This window comes from Salvelinus sp. IW2-2015, linkage group LG11, assembly GCF_002910315.2.
Source record: "Salvelinus sp. IW2-2015 linkage group LG11, ASM291031v2, whole genome shotgun sequence".
In the NCBI taxonomy this organism is placed as follows: Eukaryota; Metazoa; Chordata; class Actinopteri; order Salmoniformes; family Salmonidae; genus Salvelinus; species Salvelinus sp. IW2-2015.
This window is the reverse complement of record NC_036851.1, coordinates 19,138,610-19,159,460: the sequence shown is the minus strand read 5'-3', so window position 1 is coordinate 19,159,460 and position 20,851 is coordinate 19,138,610. Positions and strand designations below refer to the sequence as shown.

Sequence of the window (20,851 nt, the reverse complement as noted above, 5' to 3'; positions counted from 1 at the left end):
ACATTTGAAGGGGGGTATTTCTTAAAACCTTTTTCACCTAATAGAGGAAGCAGCACCATCTAGTGGTTAGGACATAGTAACATCAGGAGGTAGGATGGGACATAAAACGAACAACTTAAATGACTATGGGGGAGAAAACATCACCAAATTCACTGAGAATACATTACATAGAATGAAGAAACAGTACTCTGAGCCGCAACTACTTGTCAGACATAGAGAAGTGATACTACATACTCGTTGTGGGTGTGGGAGTCCCTGGGTGGCTTTTGACATGTCTTTGGATTCCTCATGTCTAACTCATTGTTTTGAAAGTTTGGTCCAAATTGGATATTTATTCAATATGACATGAATCATATMAATTAAAATTGCCAATTTGGGTGCAATCTATTAGGTTAATTTCTTAGAGATCAAATTATATTTGAATCGAAACAATATCGAATGAATGCTCATCTTATGTTTCTCATAACCAAAATGATTTCAGAACAATCTGAGATGGTGTGTGTCAAATCCTCTTTCTTGTGCTTTTAGAGGTGGAACGACCCAAGTGACTCACTATTAATTTGCGTGTAGACTTAATGCAGCTAATGCTAGCTAACCAGTAAATACACAAACTAACTTAGGCATTTTTTGGCTCCGGATTTCAAAGTGATTAGGCCTACTTGCTAGTTGTACAATTTGGAAAATGTGGCTTTTGAATGAACTATGCTTAACTCCTCTAATAATAATATATGCCATTTAGCGGACGCTTTTATCAAGAGTCTTAGTTATGCGTGCATACATTTTAAATGTGGGTGGCCCCGGGAATTGATCACACAACCCTGGTGGTGCAAGCGCAATGCTCTACCAACTGAGCCATACAGGACCATGAGGTAAGGTATCTCCTATCATTGCTAATGGAGCCTACACTATGCTCCTTACTATGTAGGGCTTAGCGATACGCCCTAAAAATTGTATCAATTTTTTTATAAATAATTAAAAAAACTTTTTTTATAGACATATGGACAATTCATGATGTATATCTTAAAAAAAAAAAAATTTACGTTTGGTTTCTCGAAATAAGCTTTGTTGCATGATTAAAGGTCAATACACTGCATCTAAAATTATACCTATACTAAATATAAGCCTCCCACATCCATAAGACTCACTAACCTGCTTTRTTCCAATAATCACTGATCTGTCAAAGAAAATGAAAGTTTTTTTAACAAATGTAACCAGAACCATGCATAATGCACATCCACTAGTAATGACCAACTTCTTGTAGCAGGCATTATAGAAAAAATGAACACAGCTCCCATAAACAATCTCTCAAGAACAAGCCCACGTGCTAGTGAGTAACCAGTTAATCTTTATATTTAATGTCTAGCCAACTTGGATCTATTTGCTWGCTAACAAGGTGGAACGGTTGAACTGTTATGAATACACCCTCCTGTCTGTCTCCAACTGTTTGAACAACAGCCTATTCCCTTTGTTTAGATATTGAAGTCAAGTGGCCTACCTGGTTAAGAAGATGGATATTTGTCAGAATGAGAACAAGTTTCCAATGTTATGCTCATTGCACATTTATAAAAAACAGACTAGACAGCTAGCACTTGACAGTCTGTGGCTAAAATGCTGAGCGGTACAGGTAGCAGCGACAGAAACTGAGCATTCATTTTACACAATCATGTMAATTGATACGCTTGTTTTTTGTAGGGACTTCTCTGTCCTACTTTTTGGGAGTTGAGACATAAAAAGGGTAACTTCTCCTCTATTACAGTAAATAATGTCTCAATGTGTTTCGGTGTCRATATGACCCATTCTGTTGGACCAAACCCTCAAATGCAAATACCGAGTTTAAACCGCTTGCTGTCAGAGAGGAAGAAGTTCTCTTTCGTTGTTGTGAGTGGCAGGGGGAGAGGCTTGGTGTCTGTGTGCAACTGAGAAAGTGCACACAGCACAGAAGGAGCAAAGGAGACGAGACCAAAAAGACAGAATGCTCATTTAAAAAATGAAGAGAAACTATATTCTTGTGATACAGGCATTTGGAACATTGTGCTAAAATATACATTTCATATATCGCCCAGCCCTTCTACTACGCTTAGCCTAGTAGGCCTAGGCTAGTTGAAGTCATTATGTAGCCTAGGTCTATATTGTGTTTGTGATTTMAAGGATGTGTACAGGCCTCACTAGTATGTGCAGCTGAACGAAAATGGAAGAAAACAACATTCTTCCACTCCCTCTAATCTACCTTCTCTTCCTCTGTATCTGCTGCTAAAGCCACTTTCTATCACTTCTGCCTCTATCCCTAGGAAACTCTTTTCCAACTTCTCCTCCTTCCTAATCCTCCTTCCCGTCCCTCCTCCCTCTCTGCGGACGACTTTGTCAGCCACTTTGAAAAGAAGGTTGAAGACATCCGCTTCTCATTGACTCCTATTGAGTCCACTGGTCCCACTCACAAAGAACTACCCAACGCATTGATAGTTTTCTCTCCTCCCTTCTCTAGATCATCTCTGGAGACCTCCCATGGTCCTTTGTAGCTGAATTGGTAGAGCATGGCGCTTGTAACGCCAGGTAGTGGGTTTGATTCCCGGGACAACCCATACGTAAAATGTATGCACGCCCGACTGTAAGCCGCTTTGAATAAAAGCGTCTGCTAAATAGCATTTATTATTAGAATAATTTATATTATTCCTCACTTCAACAACTCATCCCTGACCACTGACTGCGTGCCCTCTGATTTGAAGATGGTCAGAGTCGCTCCCCTCCTCAAGAAACCAACACTCGACCCCTCTGACACCAAACTACAGACCGGTATCTCTTCTTTTCTTTCCAAAACACTTGAGTGTGCTGTCTATGACTACCACTCTCGATCTTCTTGACGCTAACCAGTCAGACTTCAAGACGGCTCACTCAACGGAGACCGCTCTCCTCTGTGTCATGGAGGCTCTACACTCTGACATAGCTGACTCTCTGTTCTCGTCTTCCTAGATCTATCCGCTGCCTTCGACACCGTGAACCATCAGATCCTCCTCTCCACCTTCTCAGGGCTGGGCGTCTCATATTGGCAGGTCGCACCTACCAGGTGACGTGGAGAGGATTTGTGTCTGCACCAGGTCCTCTCATACCAGGGCTCGGTTTTAGGCCCGTTCCTCTTTTCTCTATCCACCAAGTCACTCGGCTCCTTCATATCCTCACAAATGATATCTCTCCTATCACTGCTATGCAGATGACACTCAACTTATTGTCTTCTTACCCCCTTCTGACACCCAGGTGGCAACACAAATCTCTACGTGCCTGGCAGACATCTCAGTTTGGATGTCGGCCCACCACCTCAAGCTCAACCTCAACAAGACGGAGCTGCTCTTCCTCCCGGGAAGGTCTTCCCGCTCCAAGACCTCTCCATCACGGTTGACAACTCCACGGTGTCCCCCTCCCAGTGTGCCAAGATCCTTGGCGTGACCCTAGAAAACACCTGATCATTCTCTGCAAACATCAAAGTAGTGACTCGCTCCTGTAGGTTCATGCTACAACATCCATAGAGTATGAACTTTCCTCACACAGGAAGCATTGCAGGTCCTTATCCAGACACTTGTCATCTACCGTCTGGACTACTGCAACTCTTTGTTGGCTGGGCTCCCCGCTTGTGCCATCAAACCCTTGCAACTTATCCAGAATGCCGCAGCACGCCTGCTATTCAACATTCCCAAGTTGTCCCATCTCACCCCACTCCTCCGCCCACTCCACTGGCTTCCAGTCGAAGCACGGATCCACTTCAAGACCTGGTGCTTGCCTACGGAGCAGCAAGGGGAACTGCCCCTCCCTACATTCAGCTCAAACCCTACACCCCATCCCGAGCACTCATTCTGCCACCTCAGGTCTCTTGGCCCTCCCACCCCCAGCTATAGTGGAAATGAATCCAGATTATTGTCACTGTAACAAACAGGGCTCTAAATCTCAGTGTTTTAGGGCAATCCCCAATAACWACACAAAACTTGGTTGACTGAAAGTCGTCTGTTCTTTTGACCAATCGATTGGTCAAACATTTTAAATGTGTATTTTTCCAAATATAGACACACCCTATGTGTTTTCATAAAATCAAGTATATGCATTGAGTTTACGGTTTGATGAAATAAGASTAATGCCTCGAGGGCGCCAGAGATCTAGATAACCAGGAGAGYAAAAAATCTAGCCTGACCCAACTATTCTCCTCGCTTTTGCAGATTRTGCCATTACATTACTGAAGTTGCCGGTAATTGGCTACACGAGGAGTCGTCAACCTTTCTCATGTGAAATGCAAATTTATCTTACCATTTCTACCGATCGACATGCCAGTTATGGTTTTCATATGCACATGTTCGTGAAACAATTMAATTTATAATTAAGTSTTCATATCTCAAAATAATTGTCATGTGGTTATTCAAAATTATATCCAAATGAAAATGATAAACCTAAAAAGTAACTTCTATTGCCAACTATGTCAAAGTAGTCTACATAAAGCCAACAAATAAAAACATTGCAACCTGCATGTAGAAAATAACCTGATAAAAAATAAATATCCTGTAAATCACATTGGCTACACATGGGCTGTTTGCAACAAACTTTAAACATTCTATCAACTATTAACTTTGGGTCCAGCCCAAAGCTTGGCTATTTGCACAAGGGATAAGAAGCCGTGCTTGACTTGGGCAAGAGCTCACCGGAGCTGTGTACTGGCACCTCAAATGTTCTACTGCTTGAGCTCCTGTTCCTCTTATAAAATATTAGCTCCAAAATATTGTGGAGCTCCTGCACCTAAATATAAACAGTACCAGCACCCAAAATGAGTACCGGAACCTATTTAAGTCCAAGTCAAGCACTGATAAGAAGTAATCAGGTAGGCCACTTTTATGACATTTCCACTGGATCAGAGCATGACATGTTTCCCTTTCACGCTGAGTGGTTATKGAAAGGGAGAGAACTGGGAAGATTTTTCAAATAATTTTCAATGGATGTAAAAACAGACTTTGTTTGCRTGCAGTTTGAGGTGAAGAAAATTCCTTTGAGGAGCTCCCCAGATCATTAGTGATGGTGTGTTAAGCCAATCAGAAATACTATCAGATCCCCAAATGGGTACATTTATATGTCTACATTTACGTGCAGGCCAGGTAGCCTATAATCAAATAAATGTTGATTTGTCACATGAGCCGAATACTCGTGAAATGCTTACTTACAAGCCCTTAACCAACAATGCAGTTCAAGAAATAGTTAAGAAAATATTTACTAAATAAACTAAAGTAAAAAAATTAATTAAAAGTAATAAAATATCAATAACGAGGCTATATACTTCTATAGGTCTACTTCTATGCATGTGCGTCTTAACTCAACATTTGACAGGAGTGCTCAAACTCACAAATGGAATAAAATAAACCAAAACTTGTTTCTCACAAGTGTAGCATAGATTGTGCACTCTGCAAACAATGTGTCCACTCCGACAATGATAAGGGGTTGACAAATAATAATATTGAAGGCATTAACATAAATGACCGTAACCAAAGTAAAACATTTTAGATTAGYCATTTATAGGAATTAACGGTAAATGTACTACTGGTGAAATATGTAATGGGGAATTGATATACACTAACAAACAATTTACACAATGAAGTTATGAAACAATGAATGTCCACAAATTGGCGGGAGAGAGCGCATTCTGAAGAGAGAAGTGTATTGGCCATGCAGCATTTACGGTGATACGGCCTCAGCAGAAGTCAGGGCATTCATACTTGCGCTTCGTGGAGCAGTGCAGAGCTGTTGTCCATGAAGTGAGTTTGTTTTCTACAGGATGTACCGCCCCCACCTATAGTCAACCAATCATATCAATGCGGAGTTATACAGAACCCTGCGCAATGTTACAAAATTTGGGAAGTGCATGGCGATGCGGTACAGAGTTCGATTTGGCCTCTGGACGCTCCGCATTGRGTCACACACTCCATATGGTGCCTCTAAGATATATACAGTTGAAGTCGGGCGTTTACATACACCTTAGCCAAATACATTTCAACTCAGTTTTTCACAATTCCTGACATGTAATCCTAGTAAAAAGTCCCTGTTTTAGGTTAGTTAGGATCACCACTTTATTTTAAGAATGTGAAATAATAGTAGAGACTGATTTTTATTTCAGCTTTTATATCTTTCATCACATTCCCAGTGGGTCAGAAGTTTACATARACTCAATTAGTATTTGGTAGCATTGCCTTTAAATAGTTTAACTTGGGTCAAACGTTTTGGGTAGCCTTCCACAAGCTTCCCACAATAAGTTGGGTGAATTTTGGCCCATTCCTCCTGACAGAGCTGGTGTAACGGAGTCAGGTTTGTAGGCCTCCTTGCTCGCACACGCTTTTTCATTTCTGCCCCCACAAATTTTCTATAGGATTGAGGTCAGGGCTTTGTGATGGCTACTCCAATACCTCYACTTTGTTGATTTTGTTGTCCTGATGCTGCACTGGGGTGGCAGCATCATGTTGTGGCGGTGCTTTAATGCAGGAGGGACTGGGGTACTTACCAAAATAAATGGCATCATAAGGATGGAAAATTATGCTGATATATTGAAGAAACATCTCAAGACATCAGTCAGGAAGTTAAAGCTTGGTCGCAAATGGGTCTTCCAAATGGACAATGACCCCAAGCATGCTTCCAAAGTTGTGGCAAAATGGCTTCAGGACAACAAAGTCAAAGTATTGGAGTGGCCATCACAAAGCCCTGACCTCAATCCGATAGAAAGTTTGTGGGTAGAACTGAAAAAGCATGTGCGAGCAAGGAGGCCTACAAACCTAACTCAGTTACACCAGCTCTGTCAGGAGGAATMGGCCAACATTCACCCAACTTATTGTGGAAGGCTACCTGAAACGTTTGACCCAAGTTAAACAATTTAAAGGCAATGCTACCAAATACTAATTGAGTGTATGTAAACTTCTGKCCCACTGGGAATGTGATGAAAMAAATAAAAGCTGAAATAAATACTTCTCTCTACTATTATTCTGACATTTCACATTCTTCAAATAAAGTGGTGATCCTAACTGACCTAAGACAGAGAATTTGTACTAGGATTACATGTCAGGAATTGTGAAAAACTGAGTTGAAATGTATTTGGCTAAGGTGTATGTAAACTTCCGACTTCAACTGTATATTAGTACCAGACAAAAATTTGGACACCTACTCATTCAAGGGTTTTCRTTTTATTTGTATTATTTTCTATGTTGAAGAATAATAGTGAAGACATCAAAACTATAAAATAACAATAATGGAATCATGTAGTTACCAAAAAAGTGTAAACACATCTAAATATATTTTATATTTGAGATTCTTCAAAGTAGCCACCCTTTGCCTTGATGACAGCTTTGCACACTCTTGGCATTCTCTCAACCAGCTTCACCTGGAATACTTTTCCAACAGTCTTGAAGAAGTTCCCACATATGCTGAGCAAGGGTGATTGTGGAGGCCAGGTCATCTGATGCAGCACTCCATCACTCTCCTTGGTCAAATAGCACTTACACAGCCTGGAGATGTGTTGGGTCATTGTCCTGTTGAAAAGCAAATGATAGGCCCACTAAGCGCAAACCAGCTGGGATGGCGTATCGCTGCAGAATGCTGTGGTAGCCATGCTGGTTAAGTGTGCCTTGAATTCTAAATAAATCAGACAGTATCACCAGCAAAGCACCCCACACCACCACCTCTATGCTTCACTGTGGGAACCACATATGCAGAGATCAACCGTTCACCTTCTCTGAGTCTCACAAAGACACGGCTGTTGGATCCTAAAATCTAAAATCAGACCAAAGGACAGATTTCCACRGGTCAAATGTCTGATCGTTTCTTTTTGCTTTTTTGAGCTGTTCTTGCCATAATATGGACTTGGTCTTTGTTTAACACTTGCTTACTACATGATTCCATATGTGTTATTTCATAGTTCATAGTGTATATAAATAAATATATATATATATATATATATACACTGCTCAAAAAAATAAAGGGAACAATTAAAATAACACATCCTAGATCTGAATGAATGAAATATTCTTATTAAATACTTTTTTCTTTACATAGTTGAATGTGCTGACAACAAAATCACACAAAAATTATCAATGGAAATCAAATGTATCAACCCATGGAGGTCTGGATTTGGAGTCACGCTCAAAATTAAAGTGGAAAACCACACTATAGGCTGATCCAACTTTGATGTAATGTCCTTAAAACAAGTCAAAATGAGGCTCAGTAGTGTGTGTGGCCTCCACGTGCCTGTATGACCTCCCTACGATGCCTGGGCATGCTCCTGATGAGGTGGCGGATGGTCTCCTGAGGGATCTCCTCCCAGACCTGGACTAAAGCATCCGCCAACTCCTGGACAGTCTGTGGTGCAACGTGGCGTTGGTGGATGGAGCGAGACATGATGTGCTCAATTGGATTCAGGTCTGGGGAATGGGCGGGCCAGTCCATAGCATCAATGCCTTCCTCTTGCAGGAACTGCTGACACACTCCAGCCACATGAGATCTAGCATTGTCTTGGCATTGCGAGGAACCCAGGGCCAACCGCACCAGCATATGGTCTCACAAGGGGTCTGAGGATCTCATCTCGGTACCTAATGGCAGTCAGGCTACCTCTGGCGAGCACATGGAGGGCTGTGCGGCCCCCCAAAAGAATGCCACCCCACACCATGACTGACCCACCGCCAAACCGGTCATGCTGGAGGATGTTGCAGGCAGCAGAAAGTTCTCCACGGTGTCTCCAGACTGTGTCACGTCTGTCACATGTGCTCAGTGTGAACCTGCTTTCATCTGTGAAGAGCACAGGGCGCCAGTGGCGAATTTGCTAATCTTGGTGTTCTCTGGCAAATGCCAAACGTCCTGCACGGTGTTGGGCTGTAAGCACAACCCCCACCTGTGGACGTCGGGCCTCATACCACCCTCATGGAGTCTGTTTCTGACCGTTTGAGCAGACACATGCACATTTGTGGCCTACTGGAGGTCATTTTGCAGGGCTCTGGCAGTGCTCCTCCTGCTCCTCCTTGCACAAAGGCGGAGGTAGCGGTCCCTGCTGTGGTTGTTGCCCTCCTACGGCCTCCTCCACGTCTCCTGATGTACTGGCCTGTCTCCTGGTAGCGCCTCCATGCTCTGGACACTACGCTGACAGAACACGCAAACCTTCTTGTGAAAGCACCGCCAGCATTCAAAAGTGACCAAAACATCAGCCAGGAAGCATAGGAACTGAAGTGGTCTGTGGTCACCACCTGCAGAACCACTCCTTTACTGGGGGTGTCTTGCTAATTGCCTATAATTTCCACCTGTTGTCTATTCCATTTGCACAACAGCATGTATGTATTGTCAATCAGTGTTGCTTCCTAAGTGGACAGTTTGATTTCACAGAGTGTGATTGACTTGGAGTTACATTGTGATGTTTAAGTGTTCCCTTTATTTTTTTGAGCAGTGTATATATACACTACCGTTCAAAAGTTTGGGGTCACTTAGAAATGTGCTTGTTTTTGAAAGAAAAGCACATTCAAATAACATCAAATTGATCTTAAATACAGTGTATACATTGTTAATGTTGTAAATAACTATTGTAGCAGGAAACGGCAGATAAAAAAAAAAAAAGAAGGAATATCTATATAGGCGTACAGAGGCCCATTATCAGCAACCATCACTCCTGTGTTCCAATGGCAAGTTGTGTTAGCTAATCTAAGTTTATCATTTAGAAAGGCTAATTGATCATTAGAAAACCTGTTTGCAATTATGTTAGCACAGCTGAAAACTGTTGTTCTGATTTAAAGAAGCAATAAAACTGTCTTTCTTTAGACTCGTTGAGTATCTGGAGCATCAGAATTTGTGGGTTCGATTACAGGCTCAAAATGGCAAGAAACAAAACTTTCTTAGTACCCGCAAAAACCATGCCTCAACATCAACAGTGAAGAGGCGACTCCGGGATGCTGGCCTTCTAGGCAGAGTTGCAAAGAAAAAGCCATATCTCAGAATGGCCAATAAAAAGAAAAGATAAAGATAAAATAATGTTCTCTGCCTAGAAGGCCAGCATCCCAGAGTTTCCTCTTCACTGTTGACATTGAGACTGGTTTTTTGCGGGTACTATTTAATGAAGCTGCCAGTTGAGGACTTGTGAGGCGTCTGTTTCTCAAACTAGACACTAATGTACTTGTCCTCTTGCTTAGTTGTGCACCGGGGCCTCCCACTCCTTTTTCTATTCTGGTTAGAGACAGTTTGCGCTGTTCTGTGAAGGGAGTAGTACACTTCGTTGTACAAGATCTTCAGTTTCTTGGCAATTTCTCGCATGGAATAGCCTTCATTTCTCAGAACAAGAATAGACTGGCGAGTTTCAGAAGAAAGGTCTTTGTTTCTGGCCATTTTGAGCCTGTAATCGAACCTACAGATGCTGATGCTCCAGATCCTCAACATCTCTAAAGAAGGCCAGTTTTATTGCTTCTTTAATCAGCACAACAGTTTTCAGCTGTGCTAACATAATTGCAAAAGGGTTTTGTAATGATCAATTAGCCTTTCTAAATGATAAACTTGGATTAGCTAACACAACGTGCCATCGGAACACAGGAGTGATGGTTGCTGATAATGGGCCTCTGTGCGCCTATGTAGATATTCCATWAAAAAATCTGCCGTTTCCAGCTACAATAGTCATTTACAACATTAACAATGTCTACACTGTATGATCAATTTGATGTTATTTTAATGCACAATTTWTTTTATTTTCTTTTAAAAAACAAGGACATTTCTAAGTGAACGGTAGTGTGTTTTAGTCAAGCAGTAGCAATATATACACAATCTCGGCGACCAACAGCCTAACGACCAAACAATTGACTAGTCAACTAATTGGGGTCAGCCCTAAAGGGTTTCACATTCACCACTGACACCTATTTTATGTCTTATCTTTCTAATATTGTTTTCATTTTTCACATTGTGTTGAATTGATGAGTAGCCTACAATGGTCAAGAAAAATMTGTAATTTAAAAAAAAAAGTTAGTTCTGGGCATACTGATGTTTACAATGCTTTTGTGTACAAAACTAAAATGGTAGGCCTAATTGTTATTACTGTTCTGTTTTTAATTTTTCAAATAATTTTATTGCTGTCTCATTAGGCTAATGTGTGGTACAGTAATAGCCTACAGTTTGTGACAGTTGTTCTAGTGGAAATAATTGGTTTCCTGTGTCCAGTTAAATTAAGTTAGATGGCTCAAGCCCCCCAATTCCCACCCCCCTCAAAAAAAATGTTTTAATGGGAAAATGATTTTAGTGTTGTTTTTTTCCTAATCTTTGAAAGGGATTATTGCGCTGCAAACTGCAGGGCTCTGGAGTGGTTAACCAGGGATAGTGCTTATTGGATTGGATTACTCTGCTGCMGCAAGGAGCTCCATAAGTAGCTCATGTGCTAGCTTGAAAGCTGCCGAGCACAGAGCCACAGCCAGATCCACCAGGAGCATTGGAGGKAGCGTTATCTTCCAGACAGACAACCCCGTAATTCCCTAAACAGTGATCACGGCATCAAGACAAGGAAAACAATGAACTTAATACTAACTTTTCCCACCCGTCTCTTTCTCTATCTCAACCAGATTCCTTCCACAACTTGTGTGGAGCGACCAGAGATCACCCAAACCGATGAGGTTTTACTGATCCAGTTAAGATTGTGTTCCCTTTTCCACATTTGACAAGGTAAGTGTTCAGTAAGCACAATACCCTGTATTTCTACTCAAATTCTACACATCAATCTTGAGACTCACTCCACAGTCCTGCAACATAGCTACAATCAGACTCTACTCTCAGGTCTGCAGTTTTTCAGRGGCCATTTCATTACAAAATCTCAATAAGATATTGATACTAAACTAGTAAATGTAGCAAGTGGTACGACGACCAAGCTTGGATATGATTAACTTAGGCTGAGACTTGAAGAGCCAATGCCTTAACTTATTAGACTGGTGCGGTCTTCTGCTGCACCATAAACCTGGGTTCGAACCCCGTGGGTCATGTTGGTTCCATGAACCAGATGAGTCTCTGTCAGGAGATCAAAGTGGGATGGAGTGTCACAGTTATCCCTGACACCTGAAGAACTGCATTGGCCCCCGTTGATACCTTCTGATGCATGGAAGAKCCGTTGGTCCCATAAGCTGTAGGCCCAAATTCATATGGTATAACAACTGCATAGACCAACATGGAAGTATAATATAAAAAAAAAAATAGCCTAACTTTATTCTTAGTATGTCAGTCTGTCAGATGCAGACAATTTGCCAATTAATATMTTATTATTGATTAGTATACAGACCTGTAATCAATCATGTAAAAAAAAAATCACAACAATGATTTAGTATTTGTAATACGCGACACTGTTGAACCATATACAATCCCCCAAAACCAGTTCCATTCCAGCATCAGGCCTACACATTTTGCTGTCTGTCATAAATTGTTGCACTAATTAGTTGTAATTTATAGGGCTAGTTTCTGGCCAATTGTTGTTTTGGCCTTTTAGCCTTTTGTATTGGCAGTAGAGGTATGGTGTTTGAATTTTTGCGCATGCAATGAAAATGCATTCAGTCATTTCTGCTTTAAGCAAGTTGAAAACTGAAGATGGTTGTGTAGGATTTCAACACTTATTAACATGTTAGAATCTTCACTTCAAACTGGAATCCTGTATGGTAGGTGAGGTTACGGCGTACATTGTCTGTTACAGATTGATTCTGCCCATCAGTAGCAGGAGTAGTTGAGGCCTGTGCTGAGAGTTACAAATATGAGATAATATGAAGACATCCTGGTCACTCCATTTAAATCCGAATCCCATTTGGAAAGTGGAAGGTATACTCCCTAGGAATATTTAAATTCTATAAAGACCTCAGACATTCATATTTTTGTAAGACCTAATCTACAGACTCTTATATAACTGTAAACCTGAATGAAGTGTTTTAGAAAGGAAACAGTGAACGGGATAGTGTTACCAATTCCTAGATTATAGAAGTAGGAACTCCATCCATTCGCCACATAGCACTGATGTGACGCAAAAGGTTGTGAGAAATATGAATCTGACTACTGTAAACTGGAAGGCAGTCGCCCTTAAGGAAGTGAATGAATATCTACTCCCCCATCCGGCGACAAGAAACAGGTCCCTGTCTTAATTATTTTACTTTAATAAGCTTTTTTATATAAATGTACTGTTCGGTCATCGATGTGCATTATCGAAAGTGTGTATCCTATCTGAACATTTTTGAAGTTGGAAGCAAGAGTGATATTCTGGTTGTCATGATATAATACCTCGGAGCATGTTAATTTGATCAATATTAGGGCACTGTAAAAAAACATTTTTTTACTAACATTTGGTTCGTTTTCATTCATAAAATACGTTTTTCGAAGAAAAATAACGAATTCCTACGTGAACTGTATCAATTAGGCATAGGCTATACGAAGGTGATGAATATAGTATTTATTTGATAATTGAAAACATATTGTTGTCACACCGCGTGTAAGTGACCTGGATTTATCACGTTTAATGCACTCAGGGAGGTGCATTTAGATGCTCCTCCTTAAAGTTTTATCTGTGATATCTGCGATTGCCCAGACTATGTGCCGGGTTACGGCCTCGCACACATGCATCCGTCAAAACAAGAGCGATTTCGGTGGTGTCACTCCCTCTAGCTTCTAAACACATAATCAAAGGGATTTGCGTTACCAAAACATGCGTTTGCCCGAGTCAATCAATGAAGGAATCCTGAGAACACTGAGAACATCACAACGCTGACTGCTGTTTTGTTACATTGTAGCGGAAAGAATGTCGGAAAGGGCCGATGATGACGTCAGGGGGGAGCAGCGCAGAGTGGCCAGGCAGCTGAAGCAGCAACAGCAGCAGATCCAGCGGGGAGAAGGCTCCACAGCAATGGCGACTGGTGCGGAGCGCAGATCCATGCCTAGTCCAGAAATAATGTTGGGACAGCCTTGGAGCAGCTGGGTCGATGCTGCCAAACTCCACGGCAACGACGGTGAGTGCTCGTGCGTACTGGATGTGTGTGTAGAATCGAGACATAACGATGATCGTGAGCTTTTTTTGCTGATTGCGTGCAGTTTTTGGAATACGAAGAAACGCTACTGTTAACAACAGCAGAAGCAAGCAAGTGCAACTATTTATCTTCGTGTGTATCTGATTGCCTCTTTTAGGTGCTGAATCAGAGGAAAGTTTGAAAGAGTTCGGGAAAAATCGAGAAGCAATGCGACTGTGCAGAGATGGTGAGTGTTCTCGCTTTTGTCAAAGCCAAGGTGTGTTTTGGTTTTGTTGGGTTGCACCGGCTGAAATCTGGTTGTTCTGTTGAACAAGTCCACCACACTGACTGGTGACAACACAAGTCTGATCAATCAGTGATATAGCCCAGGAATCTATCGCCACTAGTTGACACCTTGAAGAGGGGCGCCTATCTTCTGACCCTAAGTAGGTAACCACCGCAGGTAACAACCAGCGCTTATTCAGTGGTAAAGATACATGTCATGTGATAAAGCTGAAATTTATGTTTATCTTACACAACAGAGAATTTATTGTCTGTTTTACACCATTTCTGTCTGACTGTTCAGTATCATTGTGCCCACCTGAAAAAGTGTGTGTGTGTGTGTGTGTGTGTGTGTGTGAAGTTAGGGGATGGGCACAGTCAGTGTGGTGATGGCACTTTCACAGTTAAAATGGGTGCAACGAGGTTGTCAGTGAAGCTAGAGTCTTAATTGAAACAATAAGAAAGCGGACCCCCGCCTATGTTTTGGTAAAAAGCTGAGGGAAGGGCCTGGAGAAATAACTGTTCGCAAATTCATAGAGCAAGCCATYGATGCAAGGACTAACCATCCATGACAATTAGTCGTATTCATGTTTTGAGACTATACAGGGTTTGTTTACATTGTTTACAAACATTGGAATAAAACAAGCTTGTAAGTTATATTCTTCAAGAATCAATGCATATACAGTACCAGTGAAAAGTTTGAACACAACTACTCATTCCATGGTTTTTCTTTATTTGTGCTATTTTCTACATTGTAGAATAATAGTGAAGACATCAAAACTATGAAATAACACATATGGAATCATGTAGTAACCAAAAAAGTGTTACACAAATCATAATTTATTTTATTTTTGAGGTTCTTCAAAGTAGCCACCCTTTGCCTTGATGTCAGCTTTGCACACTATTGGCATTCTCTCAATCAGCTTCATGAGGTAGTCTCCTGGAATGTATTTCAATTAACAGGTGTGCCTTGTTAAAAGTTAAATKGTGGAATTCCTTAATGCGTTTGAGCCGATCAGTGTTGTGTCAAGGTAGGGGGGTATACAGAAGATAGCCCTATTTGGTAAAAGACCAAGTCCATATTATGGCAAGAACAGCTCAAATAAGCAAAGAGAAACGACAGGCCATCACTACTTTAAGACATGAAGGTCAGTCAATCCAGAACATTTCAAYAATTATTCATGCTTTTCTTCAAGTGCAGCCGCAAAAACCATCAAGCGCTATGATTAAACTGGCTCTCAAGAGGACGCCACAGGAAAGGAAGACATCAACTGTTTAGAGGAGACTGCGTGAGTCAGTCCTTCATGGTCGAATTGTTGCAATGAAACCACTACTTAAGGACACCACTAAGAAGAAGAGACTTGCTTGGGCCAAGAAACATGAGCAATGGACATTAGACAGGTGGAAATCTGTCCTTTTGGTCTGATGAGTCCAAATTTGAGATTTTTGGTTCCAACCACCGTGTCTTTGTGAGACGCAGAGTAGGTGAACGGATGATCTTCGCATGTCTGGTTCCCACTGTGAAGCATGGAGGAGGCGGTGTGATCGTGTGGGGTGCTTTGCTGGTGACACTGTCAGTGACTTTATTTAGAATTCAAGGCACACTTAACCAACATGGCTACCACAGCATTCTGCAGTGATACGCCATCCCTTCTGGTTTGCGTTTAGTGGGACTATCATTTGTTTTTCAACAGGACAATGACCCAACACACCTCAAGGCTGTGTAAGGGCTATTTGACCAATAAGGAGAGTAAAATATATTTAGTATTGTTTAACACTTTTATTGAGTTATTTCATAGTTTTGATATCTTCAATATTATTCTACTATGTAGAAAATAGTAAAAAATAAAAACCCTAGAATGAGTAGGTTTGTCAAACTTTTGTGTGTGTGTGTGAATTCATGTAGCAACTAAGGATTCTAGCTTTAAAGTGCCAACATGTAATTTTTTGGGGCAACCTGTCCAAATTCAGATAGAACAGAATCTTCTTAGACAGTTCTATCTGTATATTTGCAGTTTTTGCGTTTTATTACTTTTGATTTGTACACCAGCTGAAACAACAATATTTTATGGAATATGATTATGGAAAATATATTTCACAGCATTTTAGATGGTAAAATTATTCTCTATTGTACACTAGCTTATTTTGTCTCACAAACTGAAATTAGGCTAACTATTAAGAGTTTTGGCAACCAGGAAATRGCGGAGCGATTTCTGCATAGTGCAACTTAAAGAATAACTGCTATTCTTGTTGGAAACTGTCTAAAACCTCAGATGGCTTTCCTATGTCAGTTGAATATTTATAGTGCTACTAACTACTACACATTCACATCTTTGTTCAGCACATTTATATTAGCACACTCAATAAAGTACTCTATATTTACAATATTAACAACAAAGGATGGCCTTACTCTTTGTTTTGGCAGCTATGATCTATAATAGATTTATTACATGGGTTGGTGTCAGTGATCTGATCAAGACTGCCTTGAAATGTTCATTCCCATGCTATAAAATGAGAAGCACAAGGCTGTATGTGCAACACTGACGTAAAAAACAAAATCTAATGTAGTAAAAACCCATTGAATGATATTTTCCCACATAGCCATCAGGAGCCATAGTTGTCCTTTTTGCACAAAACAAATCTGAAGAATATTATGTTTTTTAGTAATGGTGACTTGAAACTGTGCTGTAAATAGTCACTCTACGTTGAAGTTGCCGTAAGCACAAATCTAGGATCAGCCTGCCCAATCCTAACCTTTAGTATGGTAACAAGATACACTATCCTCAGGGTAAAGTCACGCTACAACTTGATTCCCAAAAAGCAGCTTGTAAAAATAAGCACTATACATGTAAGTACATCATGTACTGCACATAGTCAGTCTACAGTCTTTACTCACTGTTTGGGAAGTAAGAACGGAGATGAGGAAATAGTTTGTTATATTCATTACATATCTATAAGGTGATAAGGTACCCCACTTATAGTCAAGAGAGCAGGGAAAACTCCTCGATCACACCGGCAGCGTCGTTGCATTTTGATACTCCAGAAGTACATTAATTTCCAATGGAACACTTTGTTTGCCTTTCAGCATTGCGTTGCAGAGGCAGTGCGTTCTGTGTGTTGCATGTGTTGGATTTATAGAACATATGCAACAAACTGTATGCATAGACGGCTTGACAGAAATGGTAGCAGAAGGTGAATGTTGAACTTTTGTTGCACATGTATCCAGATGACGTGTGATCGAGGCGACACTCACCTCTGAAGTCCTCTGTAGCTGTTATGTGTCATAGGCCTACACTTGTGATGTCAGCAATACGTAGGCAACTCATTTCAGACTTTTCCAAAAAGCTTTTTTTCCTGATGAAAAGGAAGGGCTTACACACTGTAGCCTACTTGTCAGGGCACTTAGCTAACGGTGCATTTGCATTGGCAAACAATGGGGCCAGTGTGCACACCGCAGTGACATTGCACAATTAAGAACAAATCACTTGTTTCCTACAGGTCTCACAGAAGCCACAACAGAAAACTAGACTTGTCTGATTTACACACTTATTTCCTGGCGTAAAAGGAGACAAAACTGTTCAGCAAAGCACCTGGATCCAGCCAATTTTGACATGACCTTAATTTACATCTTCACTTTTTCTCAGGAAGACCAAGAAGCATGTTGACAGAATGTGATCAGGAAAGTCGCTGTTGTGCAACTGCATTAGTCTAGCTACAGTAGCCGACTATTTCGYTGATTCAGGAAACGTTTTCGTTGTGTCATTTAGTGCTTGTTGAATCACTAAGACGAGTATGGACCAGAGCGCGGTTTGTGTAAAATGTGGAATTGAAATAAGGATTATGTTCGCTCCAACATTTCGAAGACCATTCCATTTGAGTGAGAATGCAAATGAAATTGGTATTGTTTTGATAGTTTTGTCAAACCATATATCTACACACCCGATGGGGACTGAGAATGTATGGTTCCTCCCGCTGATTGTGCAGAGGTGAAATGTGGCAGTGATGTCTCGCTGTAAGGTGTTGCTACGGTGACACGGCACCGTCTACATGCCTGAATGCCTGACGAACAGTGGCCAGACTGAAGCTGAGGTTTCCGGAACTGTTAGAAATGACCTGAACAGATGAAGTGAAATATCACTTGTCTTTGAAAATSAATGGAAATATTTGCTAATGTTAGTAGAGTGAGACGTTCTGCACTTTGTTTGTCCCTAATTGTTTGTGTGACCTGCAGGATCCAATGTGATGATATTAGTGCAATAAGCTGCAGTCTGTAGGAAAACAGGGGAGTGCTGATCGTGTCCTAAAAACATCCAATAGACTAGAATACGACTTTATTAGAATAGAATACAACTTTGTGTCCATCGGTTACAACAGAAATTTGTCTTCTGCCTTTCCCAACAACCCGAGGTACACACACACACACACACACACACACACTCACACACTCACACACTCACACACTCACACACTCACACTCTCTCATATCTCTGACTCGCCTTCACCAATTGGCCTGATAGCAGACTGAGAGGGGGAGGCTGATAAACGTAGTGGCAGCAGGTCAGAGGTTGCTGCCCTGTGTCCATGTGTGCAGTCAGCCTCTGTGCTGTGTGCCTCCAATAGCTGCTACTACTCTATCTAGATCATTCGTCACTGCCATGGAAAAGGGTGGTGAAATGAACTGCACTCTACTTTCTCTCTCGCTTTCTCTCTATCACACACACCTTCACCCGCTTTCTCTCTCTCTCTCACACACACCTTCACCCGCTTTCTCTCTCTCTCTCACACACACCTTCACCCGCTTCTCTCTCTCTCTCACACACACCTTCACCCGCTCTCCCTCTTCACACACACAACCTTCACCCGCTCTCCCGCTTCTCACACACACACCTCTCACCCGCTCTCCCTCTCTCACACACACACCTTCACACCGCTCTCCTCTCTCACACACACACCTTCACCCGCTCTCCTCTCTCACACACACACCTTCACCCGCTCTCCCTCTCTCACACACACACCTTCACCCGCTCTCCCTCTCTCACACACACACCTTTCACCCGCTCTCCCTCTCTCACACACACACCTTCACCCGCTCTCCCTCTCTTCACACACACACCTTCACCCGCTCTCCTCTCTCACACACACACCTTCACCCGCTCTCCCTCTCTCACACACACACCTTCACCCGCTCTCCCTCTCTCACACACAACACCTTCACCCGCTCCCTCTCTTCTCTCACTCACACACACACCTTCACCCGCTCTCCCTCTCATCTCCTTACCGGAGAATGAAAAGGCACAGTGGAGCTTCACCACTTTTAAAGTCAGGCGTGCCACTGCCATGTCCTGAATGCAGAGTGGACTGGCGATTCAGCTCATGTAAGAGACCAGTGGACACCCATGATGGCCAGTGTGAGCTTTTGCATAGGAATTTAATGCAACTCCTTATTTAATGCAACTCCTATGAAAACAATTTCCCCTTGACAATTAGGCCTACACTCCAACTTTGTTTTCCACTCATTTAGATGTGAAGGGTTTGTTCCTAAGAAGGTAGGGTTGCACTAAAATCATTCAGTAGTAGACCGTAGCTCTGTTTGGTAGGCCTATGAACTCTTTTTATATGTCAATTAAGCAGAGGTTTTCATCTGAGCCAGTAGTCCATACTTCCACCTCAGTGGTAGGAGCTGACACTTAGTGAAGTGGGCCCAGACATTAACCCTGTGTTAAGTATGGGTCGGCTTGTTAATTCCCGCTCCACAGCAGCAAATGACTTCCCTAAGAGCACAGGTAGGCTTTTGTGTGGACTTGAATAGCCATCGCCTTGGAGACGTCGGTGACGTTTCAAGTGTCCTTAGCCGTGTGTGTGTGTGTATGTGTTGGAGGGCCTCGTCTGCCATGGCGGGCTCTCTGGGTGATTTCTTAATTAGCCCCTTCATTAGCTCTTTGCGATTCTCCTTGTGAAGGTCTCGTCTCCCAATGTGCCCCTCTGTTTTCCATGATCATGAGGCTTTCATCAAAAAAGGAGGGAGTCGTTTGTGAGTGGGGGTCTTGAATCCACCAAACAGTCAATCGGATCTGTTTAGCCYGCATTTAACTAACGCAACGACTGACAAAGGATAAACATTTTGTAATTGTTAACCGGTTAACTGTTGAATGTCGTTTTCTTGTCACATAAGGTAACATGCATTGCTGTGAATGATGGTGTCCTTTTTTTTGCCTGGATGAATTTGTCTATTTGAGTATTTGCAGGTACGGTACATTAAAGCCCAAGTGGTAGCCGCTCTCCCTCAGCCGCTCTCCCTCAGCCGCTCTCCCTCAGCCGCTCTCCCTCAGCCGCTCTCCCTTCTCTCTTGTTTATTGGAAGACAGATCAATCAGACTCTGCCACTGGCTGTATTTCTCCTGCCTGCTTCACCTCTTTGTTCTGTAGCGAGTCTGTCTGTTTCTGCAGCAGGTAACCTTTGGCGTGATGGCTCGGTCCTCTCCTTATCGCTGGGTAGTTTCCTCTACTGTGAAATGGGGCTAGTACCGAGGAGTACCCTCTGCGTGTGTAATCTCTGCACCTGTATAATCGTTTTTTCTCTGGAAT

The 20,851-nt window shown here is 42.0% G+C and overlaps 1 protein-coding gene and 1 long non-coding RNA gene across 7 annotated transcripts in view; one reads left to right on the top strand and one right to left on the bottom strand.

The window, feature by feature from the left end:
- The first annotated feature begins 1,949 nt into the window (after window positions 1-1,949).
- LOC111969947 (ataxin-7-like) overlaps window positions 1,950-20,851 on the top strand; it is a 37,015-nt gene continuing 18,113 nt past the window's right edge. Inside the window, 4 exon segments of the mRNA XM_070445573.1 lie at window positions 1,950-4,852; window positions 11,580-11,679; window positions 13,773-13,988; window positions 14,164-14,232. Coding sequence (XP_070301674.1) covers window positions 13,781-13,988; window positions 14,164-14,232 — 277 coding nt within the window. The 5' untranslated portion in view covers window positions 1,950-4,852; window positions 11,580-11,679; window positions 13,773-13,780.
- LOC139028367 (uncharacterized) lies at window positions 19,068-19,535 on the bottom strand. Of its 6 annotated transcripts, XR_011480565.1 has the most exons (5): window positions 19,508-19,535; window positions 19,406-19,443; window positions 19,251-19,314; window positions 19,155-19,197; window positions 19,068-19,098 (listed from the first exon to the last, which is right to left on the bottom strand). It is a non-coding gene; the product is annotated as an uncharacterized lncRNA (long non-coding RNA). The 6 variants fall into 6 exon arrangements; XR_011480562.1 differs by lacking the exon at window positions 19,508-19,535 and having other exon boundaries at window positions 19,155-19,187; window positions 19,245-19,347; window positions 19,406-19,469; XR_011480561.1 differs by lacking the exon at window positions 19,508-19,535 and having other exon boundaries at window positions 19,251-19,347; window positions 19,406-19,469.